Source organism: Malaclemys terrapin, chromosome 11, assembly GCF_027887155.1.
Source record: "Malaclemys terrapin pileata isolate rMalTer1 chromosome 11, rMalTer1.hap1, whole genome shotgun sequence".
Lineage (NCBI taxonomy): Eukaryota > Metazoa > Chordata > Testudines > Emydidae > Malaclemys > Malaclemys terrapin.
Genome location: NC_071515.1, coordinates 36221200 through 36248861, shown reverse-complemented (window position 1 = coordinate 36248861; position 27662 = coordinate 36221200). Strand labels below are relative to the sequence as shown.

The 27662-nt window shown below is 39.9% G+C and overlaps 1 protein-coding gene across 1 annotated transcript in view; it reads right to left on the bottom strand.

The window, feature by feature from the left end:
• The window catches only part of TTN (titin), a 310422-nt gene that overhangs the window by 187305 nt on the left and 95455 nt on the right, over positions 1 to 27662 (bottom strand). The window contains exons 97-131 of the mRNA XM_054044429.1: positions 27046 to 27333; positions 26597 to 26884; positions 25770 to 26060; positions 23553 to 23831; positions 23165 to 23452; positions 22705 to 22983; positions 22298 to 22576; positions 21915 to 22193; positions 21511 to 21798; positions 21083 to 21370; positions 17146 to 17427; positions 16584 to 16862; positions 16193 to 16474; positions 15801 to 16079; positions 14981 to 15268; positions 14542 to 14820; positions 14175 to 14453; positions 13808 to 14086; positions 12890 to 13177; positions 12441 to 12728; positions 11573 to 11863; positions 7950 to 8237; positions 6605 to 6697; positions 6201 to 6483; positions 5647 to 5830; positions 5142 to 5231; positions 4775 to 5042; positions 3966 to 4247; positions 3401 to 3679; positions 3008 to 3289; positions 2619 to 2897; positions 1770 to 2057; positions 1332 to 1610; positions 965 to 1243; positions 595 to 873 (exon numbers count right to left, since the gene is read on the bottom strand). Of these exons, the coding sequence (XP_053900404.1) occupies positions 595 to 873; positions 965 to 1243; positions 1332 to 1610; positions 1770 to 2057; positions 2619 to 2897; positions 3008 to 3289; positions 3401 to 3679; positions 3966 to 4247; positions 4775 to 5042; positions 5142 to 5231; positions 5647 to 5830; positions 6201 to 6483; positions 6605 to 6697; positions 7950 to 8237; positions 11573 to 11863; positions 12441 to 12728; positions 12890 to 13177; positions 13808 to 14086; positions 14175 to 14453; positions 14542 to 14820; positions 14981 to 15268; positions 15801 to 16079; positions 16193 to 16474; positions 16584 to 16862; positions 17146 to 17427; positions 21083 to 21370; positions 21511 to 21798; positions 21915 to 22193; positions 22298 to 22576; positions 22705 to 22983; positions 23165 to 23452; positions 23553 to 23831; positions 25770 to 26060; positions 26597 to 26884; positions 27046 to 27333 (9414 nt within the window). The remainder of the gene's footprint in view (positions 1 to 594; positions 874 to 964; positions 1244 to 1331; positions 1611 to 1769; positions 2058 to 2618; positions 2898 to 3007; positions 3290 to 3400; positions 3680 to 3965; positions 4248 to 4774; positions 5043 to 5141; positions 5232 to 5646; positions 5831 to 6200; positions 6484 to 6604; positions 6698 to 7949; positions 8238 to 11572; positions 11864 to 12440; positions 12729 to 12889; positions 13178 to 13807; positions 14087 to 14174; positions 14454 to 14541; positions 14821 to 14980; positions 15269 to 15800; positions 16080 to 16192; positions 16475 to 16583; positions 16863 to 17145; positions 17428 to 21082; positions 21371 to 21510; positions 21799 to 21914; positions 22194 to 22297; positions 22577 to 22704; positions 22984 to 23164; positions 23453 to 23552; positions 23832 to 25769; positions 26061 to 26596; positions 26885 to 27045; positions 27334 to 27662) is intronic.

The window sequence follows — 27662 nt, the reverse complement described above, 5'->3', positions numbered from 1 at the left end:
AAGCACTGCCTAAAAAGATATTGTATTGTGATCTTGATTGGGTAGATTTACAAGAAGATACTGGCTGATCCAGTTATTGTTTTTAACCAGTTTGCCAAATATAAAACAGTAAGAGGCCCACAAAAGGTCAAAGAGATTATATGCTAGACCATTTAGTTTGGGGATTGGTGTGAAGATAGGGCTCTGCCCAGGGATGCTAGGAAGAGTACAACCAGTTGCACCTTTCCTGTCTCATTGAAGTCCATGTTCCAAAGTTGTAAATGAAAGCAGAACTTAGCCTTAACATTTGATAATGGTCTCACATTTTCTACAGTGGAAAGAGCTAGAAGAATAACTGGGGACATGCCCTAAACTGAAGGGGAAGACACAGAAGCCTCTGTGTCTTAAAGAGAGCACAGGACAATTTCATGGAAATTTCTTCCCAGCCAGTCCTTTGCTACTGAAAGGTAATAAATGCTGCAGGGCCTCTTGACATGGGTACTTTCTAACTGGTCATGTAAAGGCACTGGGTGTTTCTGAAAAAAGACTTTTCTTTCCTGAAACACCACACCCGAAGAAAGTAAACTTTTATTCTTGCTAACATGAAATATTCACCTTGAACAGAAAGCAAAGCTGATGAAGAAGCCTCTCCAACACTGTTTTCTGCTTTGCAGGTATACTTCCCACTATCACCACTATCCACCTGGCTGAAAACCAAAGTGGCAACGTTGTTCTTAAAGTACATTTTAGAGGTAGGAGTTGCTCTTAGTTTTGTATCTCCTTTGTACCATGATACAATAATTTCTGGTGTGCCAGCAACTTGGCATTGTAATGATGCAGAATCCCCAACTGTCACCTGAACAGGTTCCAAGCGTGTAACAAAATAAGGTTGTTCTAAGGAACAAAGACACATCATTAGTACCAAAATTTAAATACCACAATGATCATTAGTATAAAAAAGATACTTTGTGGAATGAGGACACACCTAATACTGAGACTGCAGAGTGACAATTATCTTGCCCAGAATCATTCTCAATGTGGCAAGTGTATTGTCCCTGATCTTCTATTTTACTACTGGGAACTTCCAGAATGGCAGATGTTTCTGTGGTGGTGATGCTGCATTTTGCAGAATGAACTACTTTGTATCCATTTTTCTTCCATAAAACTGCAATCGGAGGGGTACCAGAATACGTGCATTCCAGAATTAATGGTTTTCCTTTCTCCACATTGAGATTATTCAGTTTTTTCACAAATTTGGCTGGTTCTATAGTGAACATTATGAAGATAAAAGTTAAAAGTTGACACCAAGAATTTTTTTTAAAGAAACGCGTGAAACTTCAAGTCTGACAAACCTTTTACAAAGAGCTGCGTTGTGCAAGAAATTTTGCCAGCCTCATTAGTGACCAGACAGGTGTAGTCTCCACTTTGGAGTGGCTGTACATCAAACAGCTCCAGTTCTGCAACCAAGTTTTCCAAGGAGATGTTGCATCTATGTCCCGGTACTAGTTCAACGCTTCCTTTGAACCATTTAACATCCAGTGGAGGGGTGCCTTTTAGGATACTGGTAAAAGTTATATTTGCTCCAGATAAAACTTGCAGTGGATCAGGTTTCTTCACGAAAGAAGGAGGTTCTAAAGACACACAGAAAAGACAACTGCACTTTGATGAAGAGTAAAATATTCCCTTACAAAATACTGGGGGTTAGAATCATGTGACAGAGCCAAAAATGTAAATTGCCAGCAAAAAAAGTATTTTATTTCTTAAAGCTCCACCTTGTCCTGAATACTAACCTCTAACAGTCAAATATGCACTGCATTCATCAGATCCAGCTACGTTAGTAGCTGTGCATGAGTAAGTTCCCATATCAGATTCCTTTAGTGTGTTCACTTTCAAAGAGCAAGTATTGTCTGTGAGAGTCATCTGATACTTGTCTCCACTAGTGATCTCATGTCCGTCATGGAACCAGGAAACAGAAATAGGTGGTGACCCAGACACTTTGCAATCCAGCACAACAGAAGAACCAGAGAGACCATTAACTTCTTTCAGTTTTCTTGTGAAAGAAGGAGGTATAATGCGATCTGTATTGGATAAAACACAGCTATAAATATTACAAGAGTATAACTTAAAAGGGAGATGGTTTCCAGGCATCTAGCAGAAACACCACACTTTCCTTTGGCACATCTGAACTGGTATCAGGGAATACTAAGAAGCATAATCTCCACCTCACGAGGCCTGAGGTACTGAGAGAAGATAAGAACGGGTTGGAGGATACTCTGTAAAGATGTCACTCCCCCTTGTGAGGGTCACCTTTCTCCTTTTATTTTTTCAATGCTTCCTCACAAGGAGAAGAACAGTATTGTACCATCAGGGACATGCAAACTCAGTTGATGAGACTGAACCTGAGCAACATCCTCATCTTTGTGACTGGTGAAAAATGTGATGAAGGATTCAACCTACTTCCTCCCTCCATGATCTCCACAACACCAGCGGGCCCACATAAGGTGCCTACGGTCACATTAGCAGTGAGTCTTCCCAGAGTGGCAGCAGCCTGACATGATACCGAAGGAAGCAGCATCTTGTGTAACACCTCTTAAAGACATTGGAAAAATCAAAGATAATTCACAAGTTAATCAACTAACCTGAAACACGCACTGAAGCTGTACACCTGCTTTGACCAACACTGTTTTTCACCTCAAAAGTATACTCTCCACTGTCTTCTACTTTTGCATTGAGGATCTTGAGCCCAGACACTTTGTTGAAGAAGCTAATTTTGTATTTCTGATTGGTAGACAGCTCTTTCCCATTCTTAAACCACCTAGTGGTAAGCTCCGGTGTGCCTTCCACTGTGCATTCTAGAGTACAAGAGTCTCCAGAGGTGACTTTCATTGGGCCGGGCTTCTCTACAATGATTGCAGGTTCTGAAATGAGATACAAATCACAGCCATATTTGATGACAGGACAGGAGATGCAATCAGTTTGTTACGTGTGGTTAAAATATTCTATATTGTTTTGTTTCCTTGTTACCAACCTAGCACTGACAGAGTGGCAAAGCACTCCTGAACTCCAGCATCATTTTTGATCTGACAGATGTATTTTCCAGCACTGGCTGGTTCTGCTTTTCCAATCCGTAGAGTTGCAACACTTTCTGAATAGGAAATCCAAAGATTTTCACTTTCTGTAACGATTTCCCCTTTATCTTTCAGCCACAGAACAGAAATGGGCTGGGATCCTTCTATTATGGCCTGCAGTTCAACTGTATCCCCAACTACAGCAGTGAAATCACTGAGCTTCTTCACAAAAATTGGTGGTGCTGGTGAAGAGAAGATACGTCATGTTAAAACCTCAAGGAGAGTGCACGAAGAGAGTGATGAGAATGAGAGGGTGCTAGGAATAGACCTGATATGTAAATCATTATACAAACCTTTTAGAGTTATAAAGCCAACGCAAGTGTCACTTCCTACATCATTTACGGCCTTACAATGATATTCGCCTACATCTGTGGCATCCACGCTAAGGATGTGAATACTAGCAAGGTAGTTCTCAGACATCATTTTGTACTTCTTGCTACTTTTAATTTCTCTTTTGTCCTTATACCATGAAATTTGGAACGGAGGAGTGCCCTGGAGCTCACACTCAAGATGGACATCTGAACCTTTCAAAGTCTCAACTGGGTGAGGCTTCTTGCTGAAAACAGGGGGTGCTATGAAAACAGAAATTTGGGTTTCTGTTAATTCAGTTCGGGACATAATAGGGAAAAGCACATTTAAACAGTAAATTGTATCACTATGTTGGACTGATATGGAAGAGGAAAGATACGAGTCACAATAAGAGATGGCTTTCATGCCATGGCACACTGGTAAGATATGTATCCTGTTTTCTGAGAAGTTTGTATTCAACTATCTGACTAAAGATAATATTTTTACTCTTTAACTGCAAATAAAGTGGAGAAATCATAGACAGAAAGACAGACAGACAGAAGTTCTGACCTTTCACTTTTAATGAGGTACTGGTGCTTGCACTACCCGCTGCATTGCGAGCTTCACAAATGTAGTCTCCACTGTCTTCCACACGGAGATTATGCATTTCAATGACTGCCATAGAATCAATGAAGGACATTCTGTATTTTTCACCACCATGAATTTCAGTTTCATCTTTGTACCAAGTAACTTTGATTTCTGGAGAGCCGCCTATTTTGCATTCATATCTAGTAAAATCATGCTGTTTTACAACTCTAGAGGAGTCTAGCTTTGTTATAATCCTTGGTGGTTCTATAAAACCAAAGAAAAGGGTAAACATGATGATACACTAAATTGCACTGATCCATTAAATGCTTAAATGAATGAACTATCTAATCAAAAGCACAGACTTTGGGGTGTGGGGAATGGTAGAAATATCTACAAAATGTGAATTTACACTAGCCAGTGATATATACGTGGTGGCAGCATGACAAGAATGAACACATAGCTTGAAAGAGAGAGTATTTTAGAAAACAATCAAGAAAGAAAATTGTGTTGTAAATACAAACAAAGACAAGAAATCTGAGACTTGTATTGAATATCTCCCTCCTGTCTTAATGGCTTTTCCATTTCTATACCACTGAGATTTTGCATTTGGGATAGAGAACTGACAAATCAGAGGGCATGTGCGTCATTCCTTGAAAGCAGAATCACTAAGATTCCGTTAAACTGCAGGGTCTATTAGCAGGTTAAATATATATATATTTTAGTAGGCATCAGATAGTATTAAATTAAGAGTGTAAATTACTTTCAAATAGAAACTTTAAATGTACACTTACCAATCACAGTTAGCTTTGCACTAGCAATATGTGGACCACAGACAACTCTGAAATTCCCCTGATCTGCAGGTTGGCAGTTCCTGATTCTGAGTATGTGCCGATCACCTTTAATTTTTATTTCATACTTGTTACTAGAATCCAATTTTTGAGTTCCTTTGTACCAGGACAGTTTGATTTCTGGATAATTAATCTTAATTTCACATTCAAATATAGCATCCTCATCTGCTAAAACGGTCTGGTTTTCAATATCCCTGATGAGAGTGATAGGCTGAAAAATATTAATTTAAAAGGTTCAGTCTCATTCCAAGATCACACTTCCTATTATGTGATTAAATATTTTACTATCAAGTCAAAGCCATCATGTCACCTCTGTCTGTGTGAGTCTTTGCTGAATAAATGATACAAGATCGTCAAATTCCTGTTCTTCTTTGCGAGCTCTCTCTGTTACCTCAATTTCCTGTGGAAAAACATGACATGGTTTAACATGAAGTAACACTATTAGGAAATAGCTAGGATCCATCCTGTCCCCCCACAACAAGTCTGGAGAGTTGTGTGTCTCTCTAACTGAACCTTCTGCAAATCCATAGCTCACTTTAACTTCCTCACCAGCCCACCTTACAGGTTCCATGTCACCAAGATCCTCTGGACAAAGAGATGGGGACAGGACTTACTTGGACAAAAGGGTCACTGTTGCTAGCGGCACTGTCTCACCCAGTGCTTGAGCATGCTGGGAATTCAGAGAGTGAGACACGATAGGATTGGAATCTGAATCTCTTATGCATACAGCAATGTCACAGGTAGGACATCAAGCCTGTTTCCAGAAACCATGTTACTGTTAACATTCCCAATGCCACAGTCTGACTAGGTCTTACCAATCTATGACTTTCTTCCTCTTGGCTTTGTTTTAGCAGCTCAAAGGCTTGCAGGAGGCCACGGAAATCTGTAATTCCATACATGCGAGCATACTTCTCATATTCTTTAGGATCAACATTTTTGAGAAGTTCCATGATATCAATGGGCTTCTCTTCCTCCTCTTCCTTCTTTTTGGTTGGAGTACTATTTAAGTAAGGGGATTAATTAGAAAACTTGCACAATATTTCTCCTTTCTAAGAGAATCCTTTGCGAAACCAAGTCTGCTTAAAATCATTTGGTATAGAGCGAGCCTTTAGGTTAGTGCTGGAGGGGCCTTATCCTACAAACTATTAGGCACATATGTGCTCGCTACTCATGACTCAAGGGGATTCTTAGCTAACTGAAAGACTATTGATATGAGTAAGTCTTGATGGGATCAAAGCCAATATATAATTGGTGTCAACCTGTTCAATACATTGTGAATACTAATAATTACATCTGAATCAGAGATACAATTACAGTGTCCCCCACTGTAGAGATTATAGACAAATCTAGAAAAGATTCTTATGCCTACCTCTTCAGTTTTGCTCTCAGATCTCCTTCAATTACTTCTTGCCTTCGTTCTTCAACTTGTAGGTTGGCACTGCTCTCAATTTCACCATGTTCATTAAAAGCTACACATCTGTACATTCCAGAATCGGTTTTTGTTGCATCCTTTATTTCTAGTTTGGCTTCATCTTCTCTCTGCTGGATGATAATACGACCTCCCTGGTTGAGTTGTCTCCACTTTCCCTTAGTCCATTTAACATTTGGGATTGGATCACCTCCAACTTTAGCAATAAATGTTGCAACACTCTCTATAGAAAAATACAAAATCAAGAAGCTCATCTTTCACATGTCTAAGACAGCAGGATATATCATCATACAACTAATACAACAAATAGAGAAGATGACATATTTTTGGAAGAATGAGCTTACTTTCCATAACTTTGAGATTCTGAGGCTCTGAGATAAAGTACAGCTTTCCATCCACTGGTGTTTTCTTAGCTGCTGGTGCAGCTGCTGGTTTTTCTGGAAAATAGGTTTAAGGAATTAAGATAGAGGGTTTAATAGAACAGCTTACTTTCAGGCATAACAACTTTTTTCAATCCCCTGAATGGGAATATTTTTTATTGTAGCTGAATCCATTTACTAAAGCAGCATATGCGGTGCATGTGTGAAAGAAAAAATGCCAAGTACTTTTTGATGACTTTCAATAAGTTGTCATCTGATATCCTAAGATGGAAGCAGACACTGTAGGGCTTATTCTTATCTCTGTCACACCATGTAAAATTTACATAGAAGTAAACATCATCAGAATCAGATTTTAGGATTTTCAAAAATGGATTACTTTAATTTAGGCTCTTAAATCCACAGTTTGGCACATAAATAAGTGGCCTGATTTTCAAAAGTTCTCATCAGCTATTACCCAGCAGCTTCCACACAGGACAGTACCAAGGGGCTTCTCTTTGGTACTCATTTCTTAAAGACCTGGCCTACAAGGTGTCTTAGTTTTAGCTAGAAGATTGAAGTGTCTGAGCGACTTCTAGGCCCATTGCTGCCTCTGTTCTAGAGGTGATGCTACCTTAATATGTTAATGACTGTGAAGAGTTCGGTGCAATAATGATGGGGGGATAAATATTTGATAGAGATAGAGAGTTATCTGTATTAACTTAAATTTAGTGAGGGTGCTGTCTTGGTTGAAGCTGAGATAGCCCAGCCCAATTAATTGCACTGCTGCCTCTGAGCTAGGCAAAGAATTATTTCTTAATGTGCTTCTTTCTTACTCTACTATCTTTCTGGCTGGCTCACACCAGACTTTGCTGTGTCTCATGGTGCCACATAGGCATGGAGCACTCTCCCTGACAATATACCAGATTATCTTAGTAATGTCCTACCAGACATGCCTAAACCCTCATCTTCCCCATGGAGCATGCATGCTCTAGAGACTGAAGCCCACTCTGTCAGCTTAGTCTTGCCTCAAACCCTTTGTTTTTTCTGCAAGATTAAATTCTAAACCCTCAGGGTGCAGATCTACTGTTCATTTGACCCAGGCCTCCTAATGTATATTTTGTATATTTATGGTGTTATATTAATTATAATTAAATATAATGCTACAATAAGGCCAGTATTTCAGATTATGTAATCTTTTATGAAGTAACAAAGACACTGGTTATTTTCTATTTGATTATGAACCACTTAATTCACAGAAAACAAAGATGTGATCATTGTAGTTTTGGTTTAAATTGCCATCACAAGATGTGATTTCTCTCTTTTACTATACCTTTCACTGTCACTTTTGACTTGCAAGAATCACTTCCAGCTACATTTGTAGCTTTGCACACATATTCGCCTGCATCAGTTTTAGTCACTGCTGTGAGTTCCAAAAGAGCTGTTCCATTAGCAAAGCTAAAGTTGCATTTATCTGAAGCTTTTATTTCTTTCCCAGCCTTGAACCACTGAATCCTGATTGGCTGTGATCCCTGAACGTGGCAGCTGAACTGCAAAATATCTCCTTCTGCTATTGTCACTGGTCTAAGAGGTTGGTCAAACACTGGTGGCTTTTGTGGTTCTGGAATTGGAAAATATTTTAGTAAATAATCAAGAAAGAAATGTGTGTTATGAACATGAGAAAGAAACATAAGAAATAAATGAAATCTTGACTCTAACAAGTCAGTCATATCTACAAATAAGAGAATGATAAGCAATGTGCGTTGATATATACAAGTCTGGTTTCTGAGAATACTAATGCTACATAATATTAGAAAAAATAGTATGGAAAATTTACTTTTTCACAAGCATGCAAGAAGAGAGCTTTATGTATTCCATCTTCTATCAATGCAGTAATTATTTAGCACTCATTCTTAAAGAATATTAAAATAACTAAAGCATTTGAGCTAAGACTTCAAAAAAAGCAGACTTCAACAAAACTTAGAGTACTGGTCGGTATGGTCCCATGGGAAGAATATCCAAGGGAAAAAAGAGTTGAGGAGAAATGGCAGTTTCTCGGGGAGACAATATTAAAGGCACAACTGCAAACTATCCTGATGTGAAGGAAATATAGGAAGAATAGTAAGAGGCCAATATGGCTCCGTTCAGAGCTCTTTAATGATCTAAAAATCAATAAGGAATCATATAAAAAGTAGAAACCCAGACAAATTGCTAAAAGAATAGCATAAACATATAGAAACAAAATCAGAAAGGCTAAGTCACAAAATGAGTTACACCTAGGAAGAGCTATCAGTTCAATAAGAGGAGGAGAGTTAATAAATTAGGATCAAGAGAAAGATGAAGGAAAGTGTCAGTTTTTGTGAACTCCTGGAGGACTTGTGAGGTCCTAGAAGACTAGAGAAAGGCAAACATACTACTTATCTTTAAAAAGGGAACAATGAGAACCTGGGGTATTATAGACCTGTCAGCCTAACTTTGCTACGTGGAAAGATAATGGAACAATTATTAAACAATCAATTTGTAAGCACCTGGAAAATAATAGGGTTATAAGGAATAGCCGCATGGACTTTTTCAAGAACAAATCATGCCAATACCAGCCTAATTTCCTTCTTTGACAGACTTACTGGGTTAGTGGATGGGGAGAAGCAGTAGATGTGATACATCTTGATTTTAATAAGTCTTTTGATACAGTCACACATGATATTCTCCTAAGCAAACCAGGGAAATGTGGTCTAGATGCACTTACTATAAGGTGGGAGCACACCTTACTCAAGATCATACTCAAGAAGTAGTTATGAAGGTTTGCTGTCAAATGGGGAAGGCGTATCTAGTGGGGCTGGCAAGGATCAGTCCTGAGTCCAGTACTATTAAATGTTTTCATTAATGACTTGGATAAAGGAGTGGACAGTATGCTTATAAAATTTGCAGATGACACCAAGCTTGGGAGGAGTTGCAAGCACTTTGAAGGACAGGATAAGAATTCAAAACAACCTTGACAATTTGGAGAAATGGTCTGAATTCAACAAGATGACATTCAATAAAGACAAGTGCAAAACACTTCACTTAAGAATGAAAAATCTAATATGCAACTACAAAATGGGAATTAACTGAGTAGGTGATGCTACTGCTGAAAGGGATCTGAGGATTATAGGGGAATCACAAATTAAATATGAGTCAACCATCTGATGCAGCTGCGAAAAAGACTAATATTCTGGGGTTTATTAACAGGAGTGTCCTATGTAAAACCTGGGACCTCATTGTCCCATTCAATGGGGCACTGGTGAGGCCTCAGTTAGAGTACTGTGTCCAGTTCTGGGCATCGCACTTTAGGAAAGATGTGAGCAAATTGGAGAGAGTGGGATGACAGCAACAAAAATAATAAAAGGTTTAGAAAACTTGACCTATGAGGAATTTTTTTTTTAAATGGGCAAGTTTAGTCTTGAAAAAGAAGACTGAGGAAGAACCTGATAGTAGTCTTCAAATATGCTCAGAGCTGTTAAAAAGAGGACAGTGATCAATTGTTCTCCATGTCCACTGAGGGTAGAACAAGAAGTAATGGGCTTAATCTGCAGCAATGAATATTTAGGGTAGATATTAGGAGAAACTTTCTAACCATAAGGGTAGGTAAGCTCTGGAATAGGCTTCTAAGAGAAGTTGTGGAATCTCCATCATTGGAGATTTTTAAGAACAGATTGAACAAATACCTGTCAGGGATGGTCAAGATTTACCTGTCCCTGCTACAGCACAGTGTGCTAGAATTGATGACTTCTCAAGGTCCCTTCCAGCCCTCAATTTCTATGAGTCTATACTGCAACAACAATTACTGCTCAGTTCCAAGCTACCACAGCAAACTTCTCTCACTGTACAAATGTAGATATAGATAGATTTGTTCTGATCCTTCCAACAATAAAAGGAAAAGCTACACAACTTGCATAGCAAAACTGACACTACGTGAAAGGACGAGTAGATATTTGATGGATATAATGGGACATCATATATTTATACCACTAAAGATTTGGCCAGAACTTTTTTTCATTGTTAAAAACTTCATTTTTATGAGTAATCTAGTCATTATTATTATTTTAACATAGGACACACATCAAATTACAGTATGGAAAAGAGAAAAGAAAAACAAGTGCCCAACACAGAGAAAGATGTGCAATGAAGTAGGGAATGTATTTTCACTAGGTTTGCTAAAAGCTAAATAAATTATTTTTAAAAAAATACGTTCTAAGCATATGAAGTAAAATGCTAGGAATGTATAATAAGGACATGGACTTCCACAGACATATAATTAATCGGAATTATGCATACAAGATAAGCAAGAATAGATCCCAAAGGACAGTATAGAGAAAACAAAGACTAACTCTTGTATTAGTAGCTAAATGTTTTCAGCTATTTTTGAAAAATGCTGACATTGTCCTGGAAAAATGTGTCACACTTTAGTAAACAAATATTCTGAGTGTGGTATCAAATTTGTATAATTGCCAGAAAAATTTATGGCTTACTGTAAAGATCTAGCCATTCATAGCATGAACAGCCTCGGGTTATTATTTGCTACTAATATGTATTGATAGTAGCAAGTTTTGTGTAATACTGTTTAATAAAGGAAATGAAGAAGTCTGCAGGAAATCATCACTATTTTATATTATATTATTAGTACCACGTTTTAAGTCGAAAGAAATAGACATATTGTGCTCAATTCTATCCTGAGATACAGAACTCACATTGAAGCTCATGAGAGTTCTGCCTGAGTATCTAAAGGAGAAGTAGCTGCCATTATCTCATTGATACGCTGTACTGAATTTAATATTGTTTAAAAACAATTAAACAGGGCCTAAACATAAGACTCCTAGAAAGAATTATTCAATTAGCTTTGGAAGACGTATCTTGCCAGCTAACACGTTGATAAAGAAAACTAACTCCACAGAGAGGCAAAACATGAAATTAACTAACCTTTAATAACAACGGAAGAAGTACACAATACACTTCCTGCTTCATTGGACACTTTGCAGGTATATAAGCCAGCATCAGCCTGCCCTGCGCTCTTAATTTGCAGAAGTATGTTGTTGTTTAGGAATGATATTTCACAATTAGGACTCTGATAGATCTCTTGATTGTTTTTATACCAAGCAACGGTCAGAGGCTGAGAACCAGAAACACGGCCCTCAAGTTTAAGGATGTTCCCTTCTGTTTCTTCTACTGTTTCAGATAGTTTCTTTGTAAAACTAGGTGGAATTTTTCGTGCTGAAAGAAATGAACATATTCCTTAAATTGTAAAATTAAAGTTTAAGATAAAATATTCAGTAGAATTCTTTTCAAGAAATACCTTTTATGACTATATGTTGTTAAAAACTGTTTGCATACCATTAAACAGGATTCTCTTTTTTACAAAAAGTACACAGAGAGTAGCACTCTTAGAACAGCAAAACATGACACTGTTTAAATGGATGTAGAGTTTTACCACTTACAAAGTAATTAAAATATCACTTATCTTATACTGCTTTTAAGAAAAATGCCTTTAATAAATGAACAATTTATGTATAAACAAGGAACAAACTAGAATTTTCTATAAACCGTTTAAGATGACAAAGTCTGTAAAGTTTTAAAGAGAAGAAGATTGACGAAAACATTATCTCCACTCCTCAAGTCAACCCTCACATTCCTTCTAATACCTTTAGATCTCTCCTGACAGAGATTTCAATACACATTTTCTAATGCATATATTGAAAAGATGGTCTCCAAATTATATAGCAACAAGACTTATTTCTTTCAGATATAAAGGAATTCAATGTGCACATCATACACCTGAATCAGGCAATACCTTTAATACTGAGCTGAGCTGTGCAAGAGTCCTTTCCAACTTCATTGCTAGCATGGCATGTATAGGTTCCAGAGTCTGCATTGTCAGCATTCAGAACTGTCAAATGGGCTATGTTTTCTACATAACTGATCTGGTATTTTCCTCCAGTCTGTATCTCTTGGTTATTTTTTGCCCAAGTGACCTTAATTGGTTGTGTTCCTGATATGTGACATTCAAAGTCAGCACTATCCCCAGCAAAAGCATCCGTGGGTGCAATTGGGATGTCAAACAATGGAGGATTCTTCCCTTCTACAGGGTGAAAGAAACAGAAAAACACGTATAGCTTTTAAAAGCTCAATTAGTTTAAAGCATATTGTTAAATAAATGTTGCACCTATTGTTTTAAGTTGAGATGGAAATTTTAAAATGACCTGCTGATGTTAAAGGGAAATTATTTAATAACCAACCAACCTGTAAGCACGAGGCTGGCACTGGAAGAAGCAGTTCCAATAGCATTGGAAGCTGTACAAGTGTATTGCCCAGCAAGGCTCTTGTCAGTCTGCAAAAACTGGAGAGTGGCTACGTTATTTAAGAAGGAGGTTTGCACATTGTAGCTATCTCGGATATGTACGCTGTCTTTAGACCAGGATACTTCAATAGGTTCTGAGCCAGTTATGCCACAATCAAATGTAACTGGTAAGCCAACAGTTTCATGAATGTCTCTCAAAGTTCGTGTGAATGAAGGAGGAAGTTTACGCTCTGCAAGGAAAGTATTGAACAACAAAAATTTTGGGAAGTTATCTAGTTTTGGTGAATTCTCCAATAAGCACTGCCTAAGAAGACACTATATTGTGGTATAGATTGGGCAGATTTACAAGAAGATACACTGGACGATCCAGTCATTATTTTCAACCAACTTACATAATAAAAAAAAATAAGAGGCCCACAAAGAATGAAGGAGATTATTTGTTAGATCATTTAGCTTGGAGGCTGGTGTTAAGGGAGAGCTCTGCCAGGATGTGGACTACCAATCAATGTGGTTACAAAATTATACATGGGGATAGAAATTTGCCATAACATTTAATTTATAATCTCACACTTTCTGCATTGGGAAGAGTTGGAAGAATAACTACATTCAATGCCCTATTCTGAAGGGGGAGAATCAGAAGCCTGTATCACTTAGAGAGAGCGCTGGTTAACTAAAGATTGGCATTAGGAATTAATTTCTAGCAGACTTTCACTGGTGGAAGGTAATCAATGCTGAGGGGATTTTAGACAGGGTTGGTCAGTTAGAGGAACGTAATGTTCCTAAGAAGACACTTTTCTTTACTGAAAAAAACAACCCTTTAGTTATGCAACCTTTTAAATGTGTAAACATGATTAATTCACCTTGAGCAGAAAGCAAAGCTGACGAAGAAGCCTCTCCAACACTGTTTTCTGCTTTGCAGATATACTCCCCACTATCACCGCTATCCACCTGGCTGAAAACCAAAGTGGCAACATTGTTCTTAAAGTACATTTTAGAGGTAGGAGTTGCTCTTAGTTTTGTATCTCCTTTGTACCATGATACAATAATTTCTGGTGTGCCAGCAACTTGGCATTGTAATGATGCAGAATCCCCAACTGTCACCTGAACGGGTTCCAAGCGTGTAACAAAATAAGGTGGTTCTAAAGAAAAAAGACACATGATTAATTCCAAAATTTAAATATCATGACTATTACTATAAAAAAGATCCCTTGTGGAATGAGGACACACCTAATACTGAGACTGCAGAGTGACAATTATCTTGCCCAGAATCATTCTCAATGTGGCAAGTATACTGTCCCTGATCTTCTACTTTACTACTGGGAACTTCCAGTATGGCAGAGGTTTCTGTGGTAGTGATGCTGCATTTGGCAGAATGAGCTACTTCAACTCCATTTTTCTTCCACAAGACCGCAATCGGAGGGGTACCAGAATACGTGCATTCCAGAATTAATGGTTTTCCTTTCTCCACATTGAGATTATTCAGTTTTTTCACAAATTTGGCTGGTTCTACAGTGAACAATACAAAGATAAAAGTTAAAAGTTGACACCAAGAGATTTTTTTAGAGGAACGTGTGAAATTTCAAGCCGGACAAACCTTTTACAAAGAGCTGTGTTGTGCAAGAAACTTTGCCAGCCTCATTAGTGACCAGACAGGTGTAGTCTCCACTTTGGAGTGGCTGTACATCAAACAGCTCCAGTTCTGCAACTGAATTTTCCAAGGAGATGTTGCATCTATGTCCTGGTACTAGTTCAACGCTACCTCTAAACCATTTAACATCCAGTGGAGAGGTGCCTTGTAGAATACTAGTAAAGGTTATATTTTCCCCAGATAAAACTTGCAGAGGATCAGGTTTCTTCACAAAAGAAGGAGGTTCTAAAGACACACAAAAAAGACAAGTGCACTTTGATGAAGAGTAAAATATTCCCATACGAAACACAGGCGATTAGACTCATATAAACAGACCCAAAAATGTAAGCAATCCACAAAGAAAGTAGTTTATATCTGGAAGCTCTGCCTTGTTCTAGATACTAACCTCTAACAGTCAAATATGCACTGCATTCATCCGATCCAGCTATATTAGTAGCTGTGCATGAGTAAGTTCCCATATCAAATTCCTCTAATGTGTTCACTTTCAAAGTGCAAGTATTGTCTGTGAGAGTTGTCTGATACTTGTCTCCACTAGTGATCTCATGTCCATCATGGAACCAGGAAACAGAAATAGGTGGTGACCCAGACACTTTGCAATCCAGGACAACATGCGAACTCAAGAGACCACTGGCTTCTTTCAGTTTTCTCGTGAAAGAAGGAGGTAAAATGCGATCTGTATAGGATGAAACACAGCTATAAATATTACAACAGGTTGATGGTTCCCAGTCAGTTAGCAGAAACACTGCACTTTCCTTTGGCACACCTACGTTTGCCTGGGAGAATCCAAAGCAGGCCTACAATTTGACCCATTGAGGCCTGAGGTACTGAGAGAAGATAAGAATGAGTTGTCAACTCACCGCTTCTGAGGGTCACCTTTCTCCTTTTATTTTTTCAATAATTCCTCATAAGGAGAAGAACAGTATTGCACCATCTGGGACGTGCAGACTCAATTGATGAGACTGACCCCAAGCAACAGCCTCATCTTTGTGACAGGTGAAAAATGTGATGAAGGCTTCAACCTACTTCCTCCCTCCATGATCTCCACAACACTAGCAGACCCACATAGAGTGCCTTAGGTCACATTAGCAGTGAGTCTTCCCAAAGTGGCAGCAGCCTGACGTGATACTGAAGGAAGCAGCGTGTTGTGTAACGCCTTTTAAAGAAATGGTAAGAATCAAAGATAATTCACAAGTTAATCAACTAACCTGAAACACGCACTGAAGCTGTGCACCTGCTTTGACCAACACTGTTTTTCACCTCAAAAGTATACTCTCCACTGTCTTCTACTTTTGCATTGAGGATCTTAAGCCCAGACACTTTATTGGAGAAGCTAATTTTGTATTTCTGATTAGTAGACAGCTCTTTTCCATTCTTAAACCACCTAGTGGTAAGCTCCGGTGTGCCGTCCACTGTGCATTCTAGAGTACAAGAGTCTCCAGAGGTGACTTTCATTGGGCCAGGCTTCTCTATAATGACTGCAGGTTCTGAAATGAGATGCAAATCACAGCCATATTTGATGACAGGACAGGAGATGCAATCACTTTGTTAAGTGAGGTTAAAATATCATTTTATATTGTTTTGTTTCCTTGTTACCAACCTAGAACTGACAGAGTGGCAAAGCACTCCTGAACTCCAGCGTCATTTTTGATCTGACAGATGTATTTTCCAGCACTGGCTGGTTCTGCTTTTCCAATCCGTAGAGTTGCAACATTTTCTGAATAGGAAATCCAAAGATTTTCACTTTCTCTAACGATTTCCCCTTTGTCTTTCAGCCACAGAACAGAAATGGGCTGGGATCCTTCTACTGTGGCCTGCAGCTCAACTGGGTCCCCAACTACAGCAGTGAAATCACTGAGCTTCTTCACAAAAATTGGTGGTGCTGGTGAAGAGAAGATACGTCATGTTAAAACCGCAAGGAGAGTGCCCGAAGAGAGTGACGAGAATGACACGATGCTAGGAATAAATGATGTGTAAATCATTAAACAAACCTCTTAGCGTTATAGAGGAAATGCAAGTGTCACTTCCTACATCATTTACGGCCTTACAGTGATATTCGCCGACGTCTGTGTCACCCAGGCTAAGGATGTGAATACTAGCAAGGTAGTTCTCGGACATGATTTTGTACTTCTTGCTACTTTTAATTTCTCTTTTGTCCTTATACCATGAAATTTGGAACGGAGGAGTGCCCCGAAGCTCACACTCAAGGTGGACATCTGAACCTTTCAAAGTCTCAACTGGATGGGGTTTCTTGCTGAAAACAGGGGGTTCTATGAAAAGAAGAAATTTGAGTTTCTGTTAATTCAGTTGGGGACATAACAGAAAAAGGAACGTTTAAACAGTAAATTATATCACTATATTGGACTGATATGGAAGAGGAAAGACACGAGTCACAATAAGAGATGGCTCCCATTTCATAGCACCCTGGTAAAATCCGTACCCTGAGTTCTCAGAAGGCAGCACTATCCTATCTGACTGAAGAGAAGATTTATTAACCTTCCACAGCAGATTAAAAGGAGGAACCGACAAAAAAGGGAGGAGTGGGGTTCTGACCTTTCACTTTCAACGAAGTACTGGTGTTTGCAGTGCCCGCTGCATTGCGAGCTTCACAAGTGTAGTCTCCACTGTCTTCCACACTGAGATTGTGCATTTCAATGACTGCCACGGCGTCAACAAAGGACATTCTGTATTTTTCGCTATCGTGGATTTCAGCTTCGTCTTTGTACCAGGTGACTTTGATTTCTGGAGACCCGCCTATTTTGCATTCATATGTAGTGGAATCGTGCTGTTTCACAACTCTAGAGGAGTCTAGCTTCTTACTAAACCTTGGTGGTTCTATGAAACCAAAGGACAAGAGTAAACAAGATGATTCACTAAACTGCAGAGTCTTTAAAATGAAAATCTAACCGACAGTGTACACTTTTTTGGGTGGTGGGGCAAGAGTAGAAATATCTACAAAACATGAATTTACACTAGCCGGTGATATATCTGGTGGCAGCATGACAGAAACGAACACACAGCATACATAACAAACAAAAGCAGGGGAGTTTCTTTGTATGTCTTTGCCAATGGTCTGTATTACATGTAGAATGATTTCCCAAGTTCCTTGCAAAGATTCGGACATTTATTTTGCAGAAAGATTATTGTTTACTAAATTGCCATATATATAACTTACAAAAGCATTTAGATATAAGAATTACCCTCACTACAATTCAATAGTTTATATATCATGTGCCCAGATTTTCACATAGCTACTGCACACAAAACTATATATATATTGACATGAGTCACTGAAATATTCAACTCTTACTGTGGGTGACAGCGTCTTAAAATGCCAAACTTACAGCTGAAATTTGCTCTTTGGAAGTTTCCATACTAGATTTCAGCTGATTTGTGACCTTGACCATGTTAGAAATGTATATTGAATTCTGTCCATGTTATATGTATGGAAGAGAGTTATATATATATAATATATAATTTAGTGTATAGATACCTGGTGTGTATGTGTATGCTGTGTAGCTTAGTCCTAGAATATATGTATATGGCTAAAGTCTGTTTCCTGATCGACCTTTTGGGCAAAAGGATGTTTGCTATGTATAAAGTCTGTGTTTAAGCTTTTTACATTTACCAATGTTTAGCACATGCGGCATGTAAATACCTTGCAACTCCGGCTACAACAGGGCCATGTGAACACCTGTTCCCACTTTCATGTGACATTGTAAATAAGAAGCAGGCAGCATTATCTCCCTTAACTGTAAACAAACTTGTTTGTCTTAGTGATTGGCCAAACAAGATGTAGGACTGAGTGGATTTGTAGGCTCTGAAGTTTTACATAGTTTTGTTTTTGAGTGCAGTTATGTGAAAAAAATAATTCTACATTTGTAGAGGTGGACTTTCACAATAAAGAGATAGCACTACATTACTTCTAAGGGTACGTCTACACTACCCGCCGGATCGGCAGGTAGTGATCGATCTATTGGGGATTGATTTATCGCGTCTAGTGTAGACGTGATAAAATTGATCCCCGATCGCTCTGCCGTCAACTCTGGAACTCCACCGTGGCGAGAGGTGGAAGTGGAGTCAATGGGGGAGCGGCAGCGGTTGACTCGCCGACGTCCTCATGGCCAGGTAAATTGACCTAAGATACGCCGACTTCAGCTATGCTATTCGCGTATTAAGTTGATCCCCCCCAGTGTAGACCTAGCCTGAGACAGTATTTCTCAAACTTTTGTATTGGTGACCCCTTTCATACAGCAAACCTATAAGTGCGACCCCCCCTTATAAATTAAAAACACTTTTTTGTATTTAACACTGTTATAAATGCTGGAAGCATTGCAGAGTTTGGGGGTAGAGGCTGACAGGTTGTGACCCCCCATGTAATAATCTCATGACCCCCTGAAGGGTCAAAACCCCCAGTTTGAGAACCCCTGTTCTAAGAGGTGAATTGAAAAATACTATTTATTTTATCTTTTTTACAGTGCAAATATTTGTAATAAAAATAATATAAAGTGAGCACTGCACACTTTGCATTCTGTGTTGTAATCATAGACATGCACACAGGGTGTGCCGGGTGTGCCCAGGCACACCCTAATGCAGGGGTGGGAAAATGGCCCCACTTTCACGGCGTGACAAGCTGCAGGGTCCACGCTCCTTGGCCGGAGTGCCCAGCCGAGCACAGCAAGTCGCCAGCTCCTCCCCCATCTTCCCCCCATCCCCTGGAGCCATGCTGCTGCGCACGCAGCACTCTGGGGGTCGGGGCTGCATGCTCCCGTGGGGCAGTGTTTGGCTCCGTGGGGAGGCAGACATGCTCCCTGCTCATCCGGAGCCATAGTGCTGCGCACGCAGCATTCAAAGGGGCAGGGCTGCCCGCTCCTGCGGGACAGCGTGTCTGGCTCTGCACGGAGCCAAACATGCTGCTAGGAGCCTTGTAGTAAGGGGTCTGGGTCTGGGTGGGGTTGGATAAGGGGTGGGGGCAGTCAGGGGACATGGAGCAGGGTGGGCTGGATGGGGGTGGGATCCCGGGGGGGTGGTTAAGGGTGGGGGGGTCTCTGGAGGGGGCAGTCAGGGAGCAGGGGGGGTTGGATGGGGCATGGGAGTCCCGGGGTCTGTCAGGGGGTGGGGGGTGGATAGGGGTCAGGGCAGTCAGGGGACAGGGAGCAAGGAGGGTCCTGGGTGGGGAAGTTAGGGTGAGGAGTCTCTGGAGGGGGTGGTCAGGGGACAAGGAGCTGGGGGGGGGTGGTTGGATGAGTTGGGAGTTCTGGGGGGGGGGCCTGTCAGGAGGCAGGGGTATGGAGAGGGGTTGGGGCAGGCAGGAAGCAGGGGGGTGGTATGGGTTGGGAGTTCTGGGGTTCCTGTCGGGGCGGTTGGATAGGCGTGGGAGTCCCAGGGGTCTGTCTGGGGGCGGAGGTGTGGATAAGGGTCGGGGCAGTCAGGGGACAGGTAGGGGGGTAGGGTCCTGGGGGGCAGTCAGAGGACAAGCAGCAGGGAGGCTTAGATAGGGGGTGGAGTCCTGCGGGGCAGTTAGGGCTAGGGGTCCCAGGAGGGGGTAGTCAGGGGACAAGGAGCAGGAGGGGTTGGACGTTCTGAAGGGGGCAGTCAGGGGGTGGGAAGTAGGAGGGAGTGGATGGGGGCGGGGCTAGGGCAGGGCTCCCTGGGTGCACACACTAATGAAATGTGCTGTGCACGCCTATGGTTTTAATTGAAATCAGTATATATGAAAATGTAGAAAAACATCCACAATATTTATAATAAATTTAAGCTGGTATTCTATTATTGTTTAACAGTGCGGCTAAAACTGCCATTAATCAGGGCTATTTTTAAAAAAAACAAGTTAATTTCTCATGTGTTAATCGCTTCAGTTAACTGCAATTAATTATCAACCCTACAAATAAGTACATGTTAATGCTGGCCCACTTTTTTAAGAGGCTTAGCCTACACTCATCCTGTTAAAGGATCAATAGGAATTACAGAGCCAGAACAACTGTTATAAACCCAAAGGCCCTGCCCACACGAAGGAAATCGCAATGGTGAAAATTCCTAATATACCGGTAGTTTACACCAGGGTAGATTAGTCCGATCATAAATGTAGAGATACGTAGGTTGAAGAATCCACGTACTATACTATGAGCAGCGTGCGGGTGGGAAAAAAATGTTTGTCCCCCAGACTACTGTCAGCTTCTCAAATGTTCATATTCTAATAGACTCTTGGTGTGGGTGAGGAAAATTTGCATTTAGGAGGTTAAAGGGTTTTGCTCAGCAATCGCGTCAGCTATCAAGATGCAATATGAGTCAATCCTAAAATAAACAACAGGGTGAAAAATTCTGCTGTCAAAATCCTGCACAATGTGTTTGCTCTGTCTCACCAGGTAGATTGAACGCTTTCAGTTTTGCGCCGTTTCGAAGATAAAAGAAGAAGCTCGGCATTGTTTTGTGTCTCTGACAAGGTAAAACGCTTGGCAAGAAGACGACAAAGCATTGCGTTCTTAAATACCTTTCACACTTAGCTGCGCTGCGCAAGAATCCTTTCCAGCATTGTTGCTCGCAGAACAAGTGTATAGTCCGGAGTCTCCTTTGCCTACTTTTAGAACTGTCAAGCTGGCTGTGTTTTCCACCAGGGTGATCTTGTAGTTGCCCCCAGGACGGATATCTCTGTTATCTTTTGCCCAAGTGACTTTTAGTGGCGCTGATCCGGTGACGTGGCATTTAAAGGAACCACTTGCTCCAAGAGCAACCTCAATGGGTTCTGGTTTCACGTCAAAGACAGGAGGTCTCAGACGCTCTAAAATAGAAAGAAACAACATAACTCTCACAGTTGCTGCTTCACCGCCACGCAATCAGACCGTTTGGCATTCCACAACAACGCAGTGTCTTCTGTTTGTTTAAAGCCAATGACCGGGACAAGATTTAGCAGCTACCAACCTGTGAGGAGGAGCTTGGCACTGGAAGAAGCAGTCCCAAGAGCATTGTGAGCTGAGCACGAGTATTGGCCACAGTGAGCCATGTCGGTCTGCAAGATCTGAAGAGTTGCTACGTTATTTAAGAATGTTGTTTGCATGTTATCATCATCGTGTAATAGCACCCCATCCTTATGCCATGACAGCTGAATAGGTTCCGAGCCATTTATGCGACAATCAAAGGTAACGGGGGAACCAACAGTCTCCTGAATGTCTTTTAGTTTCTTTGCAAAGGTCGGTGGAAACTTACGGTCTGCAAGAAAATAAGTAGGAAATAAGGCATCCTGCCAACCTGCAGACAATTTGCATTTACGATAAGCCTGTTACTATAAAGAGTCATTACTGAAATATTTGAAATGAAACCATCACCTTTAATAGTGAGCAGAGCTGTGGAAGAAGCAAAGCCAACACTGTTTTCTGCTTTGCAGACGTATTCTCCAAGGTCACTGCTCTCCACACGGCTGAAAGTTAGCGCGGCCACATTATTTTTGAAGTACATTTTATAAGTAGGGGTCGATTTTAGTTTTGTATCTTCTTTGTACCAGGAGACTTTGATTTCCGGCGTCCCAGCAATTTGGCACTGAAAAGATGCGGACTTCCCGACTGTCACCTCTACACGTTCCAAGTGTGTAACAAAATAAGGCGGTTCTAAAGCACAAATGATCGCAATCAGCATCACAGAAAAGAGAGCAAATCTTACACTGACCATTATTATTACAAGAGTGGTTAAGGAATCGGAGATAACAACACACCTAGGATTGATATTTGAGCTTGGCAAATATCTGCTCCGGCATCATTGGCAACCTCGCAAGTGTATACCCCTTCATCGTCTTTTGTACTGTTAAGAATTTCCAGCATGCCCGATTTTTCGGTAGTTGTCATACTACATCTCGGGGACTGTGTTATGTGGAAGCCATTCTTCTTCCATGTTACTGAAATAGGAGGAGTTCCTTTGTATGTGCTTTCCAGAAGCATGGATTTCCCTTGCTCTACACGGGAATCACTTAATTTTTTCACAAATGTTGCTGGCTCTATAGCAACAAATAGGAAGGAAAAAGTCAAATAGAAGAAGTAACAAGATGTTCACGAATATGTGTGCGTACACACAAACACATACACAAATAAATAAACTCTATCAATAACAACAGTCAAAACACACCTTTCACAAAAAGATGAGCGGTACAAGACACGCTGCCAGCGTCATTAGTGACTCGACAGGTGTAATCTCCACTGTGGAGTGGTTCTACTTCATACAATTCCAGTTCTGCAACTGTATCCTCCAAAGAGATGTTGCAGGTACTATCTGACACAAGTTCTCTGATGCCTCTAAACCAGTTAACTTTGAACGGGGCCGTTCCTTTTATGAGACTCGTGAATGTTACACTCATCCCAGGTAGAACTTCCACGGGATCGGGTGTCTTCGCAAATGAGGGTGGTTCTAGACATACATAAAGAAGTTAAGACACATACACAAATTAGTGTGATCGTTACGTTTGAAGATGAAAACCAAATCAGAGTTTGGCTGAAGATTTATAGGCGCGCTGAAAATTGCCAAGGAAGAAATAGCAGCAAATGGAGGAAGCATTTTGCCTAAGGCACCTTGGCCCTCTTTTACTGACCTTGGACAATCAAAAAGGCGCTGCATTCATCAGAGCCAGCGGCATTTGCCGCGGCACAGGTGTAAGGTCCGGTATCTGATGAGTCCAATGCATTCAGTTTCAAACCACAAACATCGTCTGAAAATGAGACTTCATATTTGTCTCCACTAACAATCTCATTTCCATCTTGGAACCAGGCAACTGAAATGGGTGGTGATCCAGAAACTTTGCACTCCAGCAGCGCTGAGGAACCCAGCACCCCGCATGTTTCCTTTAACTTCCTTGTGAAAAAAGGAGGGACAATGCGATCTGCGTAGAAAAAGGCGACAAAACCACGGGTTGGTTTGTTTTTAATTAAATTTTAAGAAAAGACAGCACTAAATGACAACTAAGGTACTAGCCAGCTAACCTGAAACATCAACCGAGGATGTACAGCTACTTTCACCAGCTTCGTTTTTCACTTCAAATGTGTACAGTCCCCTGTCTCCCGCCTCCGCAGAAAGAACTTTCAACGTAGCTACTTTGTTGGAAAAGGTGATTTGATATTTGCGGCCACTCTGTAGTTCTCTTCCATCCTTAAACCACTTTGTAATAAGTTCTGGTGTTCCACCCACTGTGCACTCTAATGTAAATGAATCCCCAGCCGTAACTGACATCGGTTCTGGCTTCTCTAAAATGACTGCTGGTTCTGAAAGAAAAGAAAAACAGTCTAATAGGTTAAATCTGCTTGTAAAGTCGAGAGAACAGAACAGGAAAATATTTAGTACAGAAACATGTATCATGATTATAAGAGAGAGACGCAATAGATCAATAAAGTCTTAACTCTAACAAGAATGTTACATCTATAGCAAACAATGATCAGCAATGTATGTTGATACATACAAGTCTGGTTTCCGGGAATACTAATTGTACACAGTTTGGGAAAATAAAAATAGTATTAAAAGAGTACTTTTTCACAAGCATGCACGAAGAAATCTATAAGTATGCTATCTTCTCTCAACGCAGTAGTTATATTTGCATCCTTCTTAAAGAGAATTAAAATTAAAGCACAACTGCCATTCTGCAAAAATTGTTTAAACAGCTTTTAAAAGATATAATACGCAATATACTATCAAAGCAATTACCGCTAAACCCTATGCTACCACAGCACACTGCCCCAGCTGTGCAAATTTAGATAGAGATGGTTTTGTTCTGATCCTTCCAACAGTGAAGGAAAAGCTGCACATCTTGCGTAGCAAAACTGCGACTCCATGAAAAGAAATTGAGTAGAGATTTGATGGATATTATGGGACGTCACATTTTTATATCGCTAAAGATTCAACCGGTTCTGTTTTTACAATCTTCATTCATAGTTCACACCAGATGCCACTGTTTACATCATCGGTCATCATCATCACAAATCTTAAAGCAACATTTAGTCTGACTTGAACCCATAACATTAAATTAATTTCTTGCTTTTGGGTTTCAACTCCAGTCTCGATCCATCCTGGTTGCCCACGTCAGCAAGAGTGAGGGACAGAAACGATGCGATTGGTGGAAAAGGCAAAAGAGCAAATGTATTGACATTAATGTAGGTAAAAAGAAACAAGCGTCAAATGCTTCAAATCTCTGCTGTGTGTTAAATGCAAGTCTTGGGTCAAGAAGAGCACGCCATAGGCATAATATAAAAGATAAAATAACGTGGAGCGTAGGGGCTCAATCCATTTTTACGAATAATGTAGTATTTACTACTACTTTAACGTATGACACATGTCATATTACAGTAGGCTAAAGAGAAGAGAAAAACAAATGCTAAAGAAAGAGAAAGATATGAAATGAAGTAGACAATGTGTTTGCACTAGACCTGCTAAGAGCTAGATTATGATAAATAATTAACAAAATACGTTCTAAGCATATTATGTAATATGCTAGGAATGCCTATTAAGGGTATCGACTTCCACAGACATATGGTTAATCAGAATAATGTATGTAATAGAAGCAAGAATAGATCCCAAAGGATAGTATGCAAAAAGTAATAAAATACAATAATATAAAATAAAAAATAATTATGTGACTCTTGCATTAGTAGCTAAAGAGTTTTCAGCTGTTTTTGAAAAATGCTGATGTTGTCCTGTAAAACTCTGTCACACTTTAGTGAGCAAATATTACCGGTACGGTTCTCAACTTGTTAAATTGGTAGGAAAATTAATGGCTTATTGTCGAGATCTAGCCACGCATAACATGCACAGCGTTGGGTTATTTGCTATGAATACGTATTGAAAGCAGCAAGGTTTGTATAAAACCGTTCGATAAACGAAATGTAGAAATCTGCAAGAATATTAGTACGGCATTCTAATTAGTAGAAAGTAATAGATATATTGTGCTCAATTCTCTCCTGAGATACAGAACTCACATTGAAGTTCATGAGTTCTCCCTGAGTATCTAAAGGAGAAGTAGCTGCCGTTATCTCATTGTGTATGCTGTACTGAATTTAATATTGTTCACACACCATTATATATGGCCTAAAAATAAGACTCAGTGAGAAATATTTGATTAGCTATGGAAGACGTATATTGACAGCTAACATGCTGATAAAAAAAAACAAAAACCTAACACCACAGTGAGGCAAAACATGAAATTAACTAACCTTTAATAACAACGGAAGAAGTACACAATACACTTCCTGCTTCATTGGACACTTTGCAGGTATATAAGCCAGCATCCGCCTGCCCTGCGCTCTTAATTTGCAGAAGTATGGTGTTATTCAGGAAAGATATTTCACAACTGGGACTCTGATAGATCTCTTGATTGTTTTTATACCAAGCAACGGTCAGAGGCTGAGAACCAGAAACACGGCCCTCAAGTTTAAGGGTGTTCCCTTCAGTTTCTTCTACCGTTTCAGATAATTTCTTTGTAAAACTAGGTGGAATTTTTCGTTCTGAAAGAAATTAACATACTCTTTACATTCTAAAAATAAATGTTAAAATAAAAAAAGACTTTTCAAGAAATACATTTATGACGCTATGTTGTTTTAAAAACTGCTTACATTTTAAAAGGGGCTCTATTATTTACAAAAAGTACACAGGGGACACCACTCTTAGAACAGCAAAACACCGCACTGTGTAAATAGATGTGGAGTTTTATTAGTTATGAAAAAAATCCTTTTTTAAAGAAATCCGGACTTTAGGTATAAGCAACAAGAAACAAACCAGAATTTTGTATTAATCATTTAGAATGGCAAAGTCTGCAAAGTTGCAAAGAAAATAAGATTAAAGAAAACATTATCTCCACTCCTCAATTCTCCCTAAACCTTCCTTCAAAAATCTTTCGGTCCCTCCTGATAAATCCTTTAAAATACACATTCCTAATCCACAGATTCAGAAGATGGTCTCCAATTTATCTCACAACAAGACTTATTTCTTTCAGATATAAAGGAATTCAATGTGCACATCATACACGTGAATCAGGCAATACCTTTAATACTAAGCTGAGCTGCGCAGGAGTCCTTTCCAACTTCATTGCTAGCATGGCATGTATACGTTCCAGAGTCTGCATTGTCAGCATTCAGAACTGTCAAATGGGCTATGTTTTCTACATAACTGATCTGGTATTTTCCTCCAGTCCGTATCTCTTGGTTATTTTTTGCCCAAGTGACCTTAATTGGTTGTGTTCCTGATATGTGACATTCAAAGTCAGCACTATCCCCAGCAAAAGCATCCGTGGGTGCAATTGGGATGTCAAACAATGGAGGATTCTTCCCTTCTACAGGGTGAAAGAAACAGAAAAACACGTATAGCTTTTAAAAGCTCAATTAGTTTAAAGCATATTGTTAAACAAATGTTGCACCTATTGTTTTAAGTTAAGATGGAAATGAAAAAATGACCTGGTGACGTTAAAGGGAAATTATTTAATAACCAACCAACCTGTAAGCACGAGGCTGGCACTGGAAGAAGCAGTTCCAATAGCATTGGAAGCTGTACAAGTGTATTGCCCAGCAAGGCTCTTGTCAGTCTGCAAAAACTGGAGAGTGGCTACGTTATTTAAGAAGGAGGTTTGCACATTGTAGCCATCTTGGATATGTACGCCGTCTTTAGACCAGGATACTTCAATCGGTTCTGAGCCGGTTATGCCGCAATCAAATGTAACTGGTAAGCCAACAGTTTCATGAATGTCTCTCAATGTTCGTGTGAATGAAGGAGGAAGTTTACGTTCTGCAAGCAAAGAAGTATTGCACAATGAAAGCTTTGGGAAGTTATCCAGCTTTGGTGAATTTTCCAGTAAGCACTGCCTAAGAAGACTCTAAATTGTGGTATAGATTGGGCAGATTTACAGGAAGATAATAGAGGATCCAGTCATTGTTTTCAACCAACTTGCCTAATATCAAACAGTAAAAGGCCCACAAAGAATCAAGGAGATTATTTGTTAGATCATTTAGCTTGTGGGTTGGTGTCAAGAGACAGCTCTGCACAACCGGTAATGTGGTTTTAAAGTTCTGATTAATAGTCTCACATTTTCTACATTGGAAAGAGCTGGAAGAATG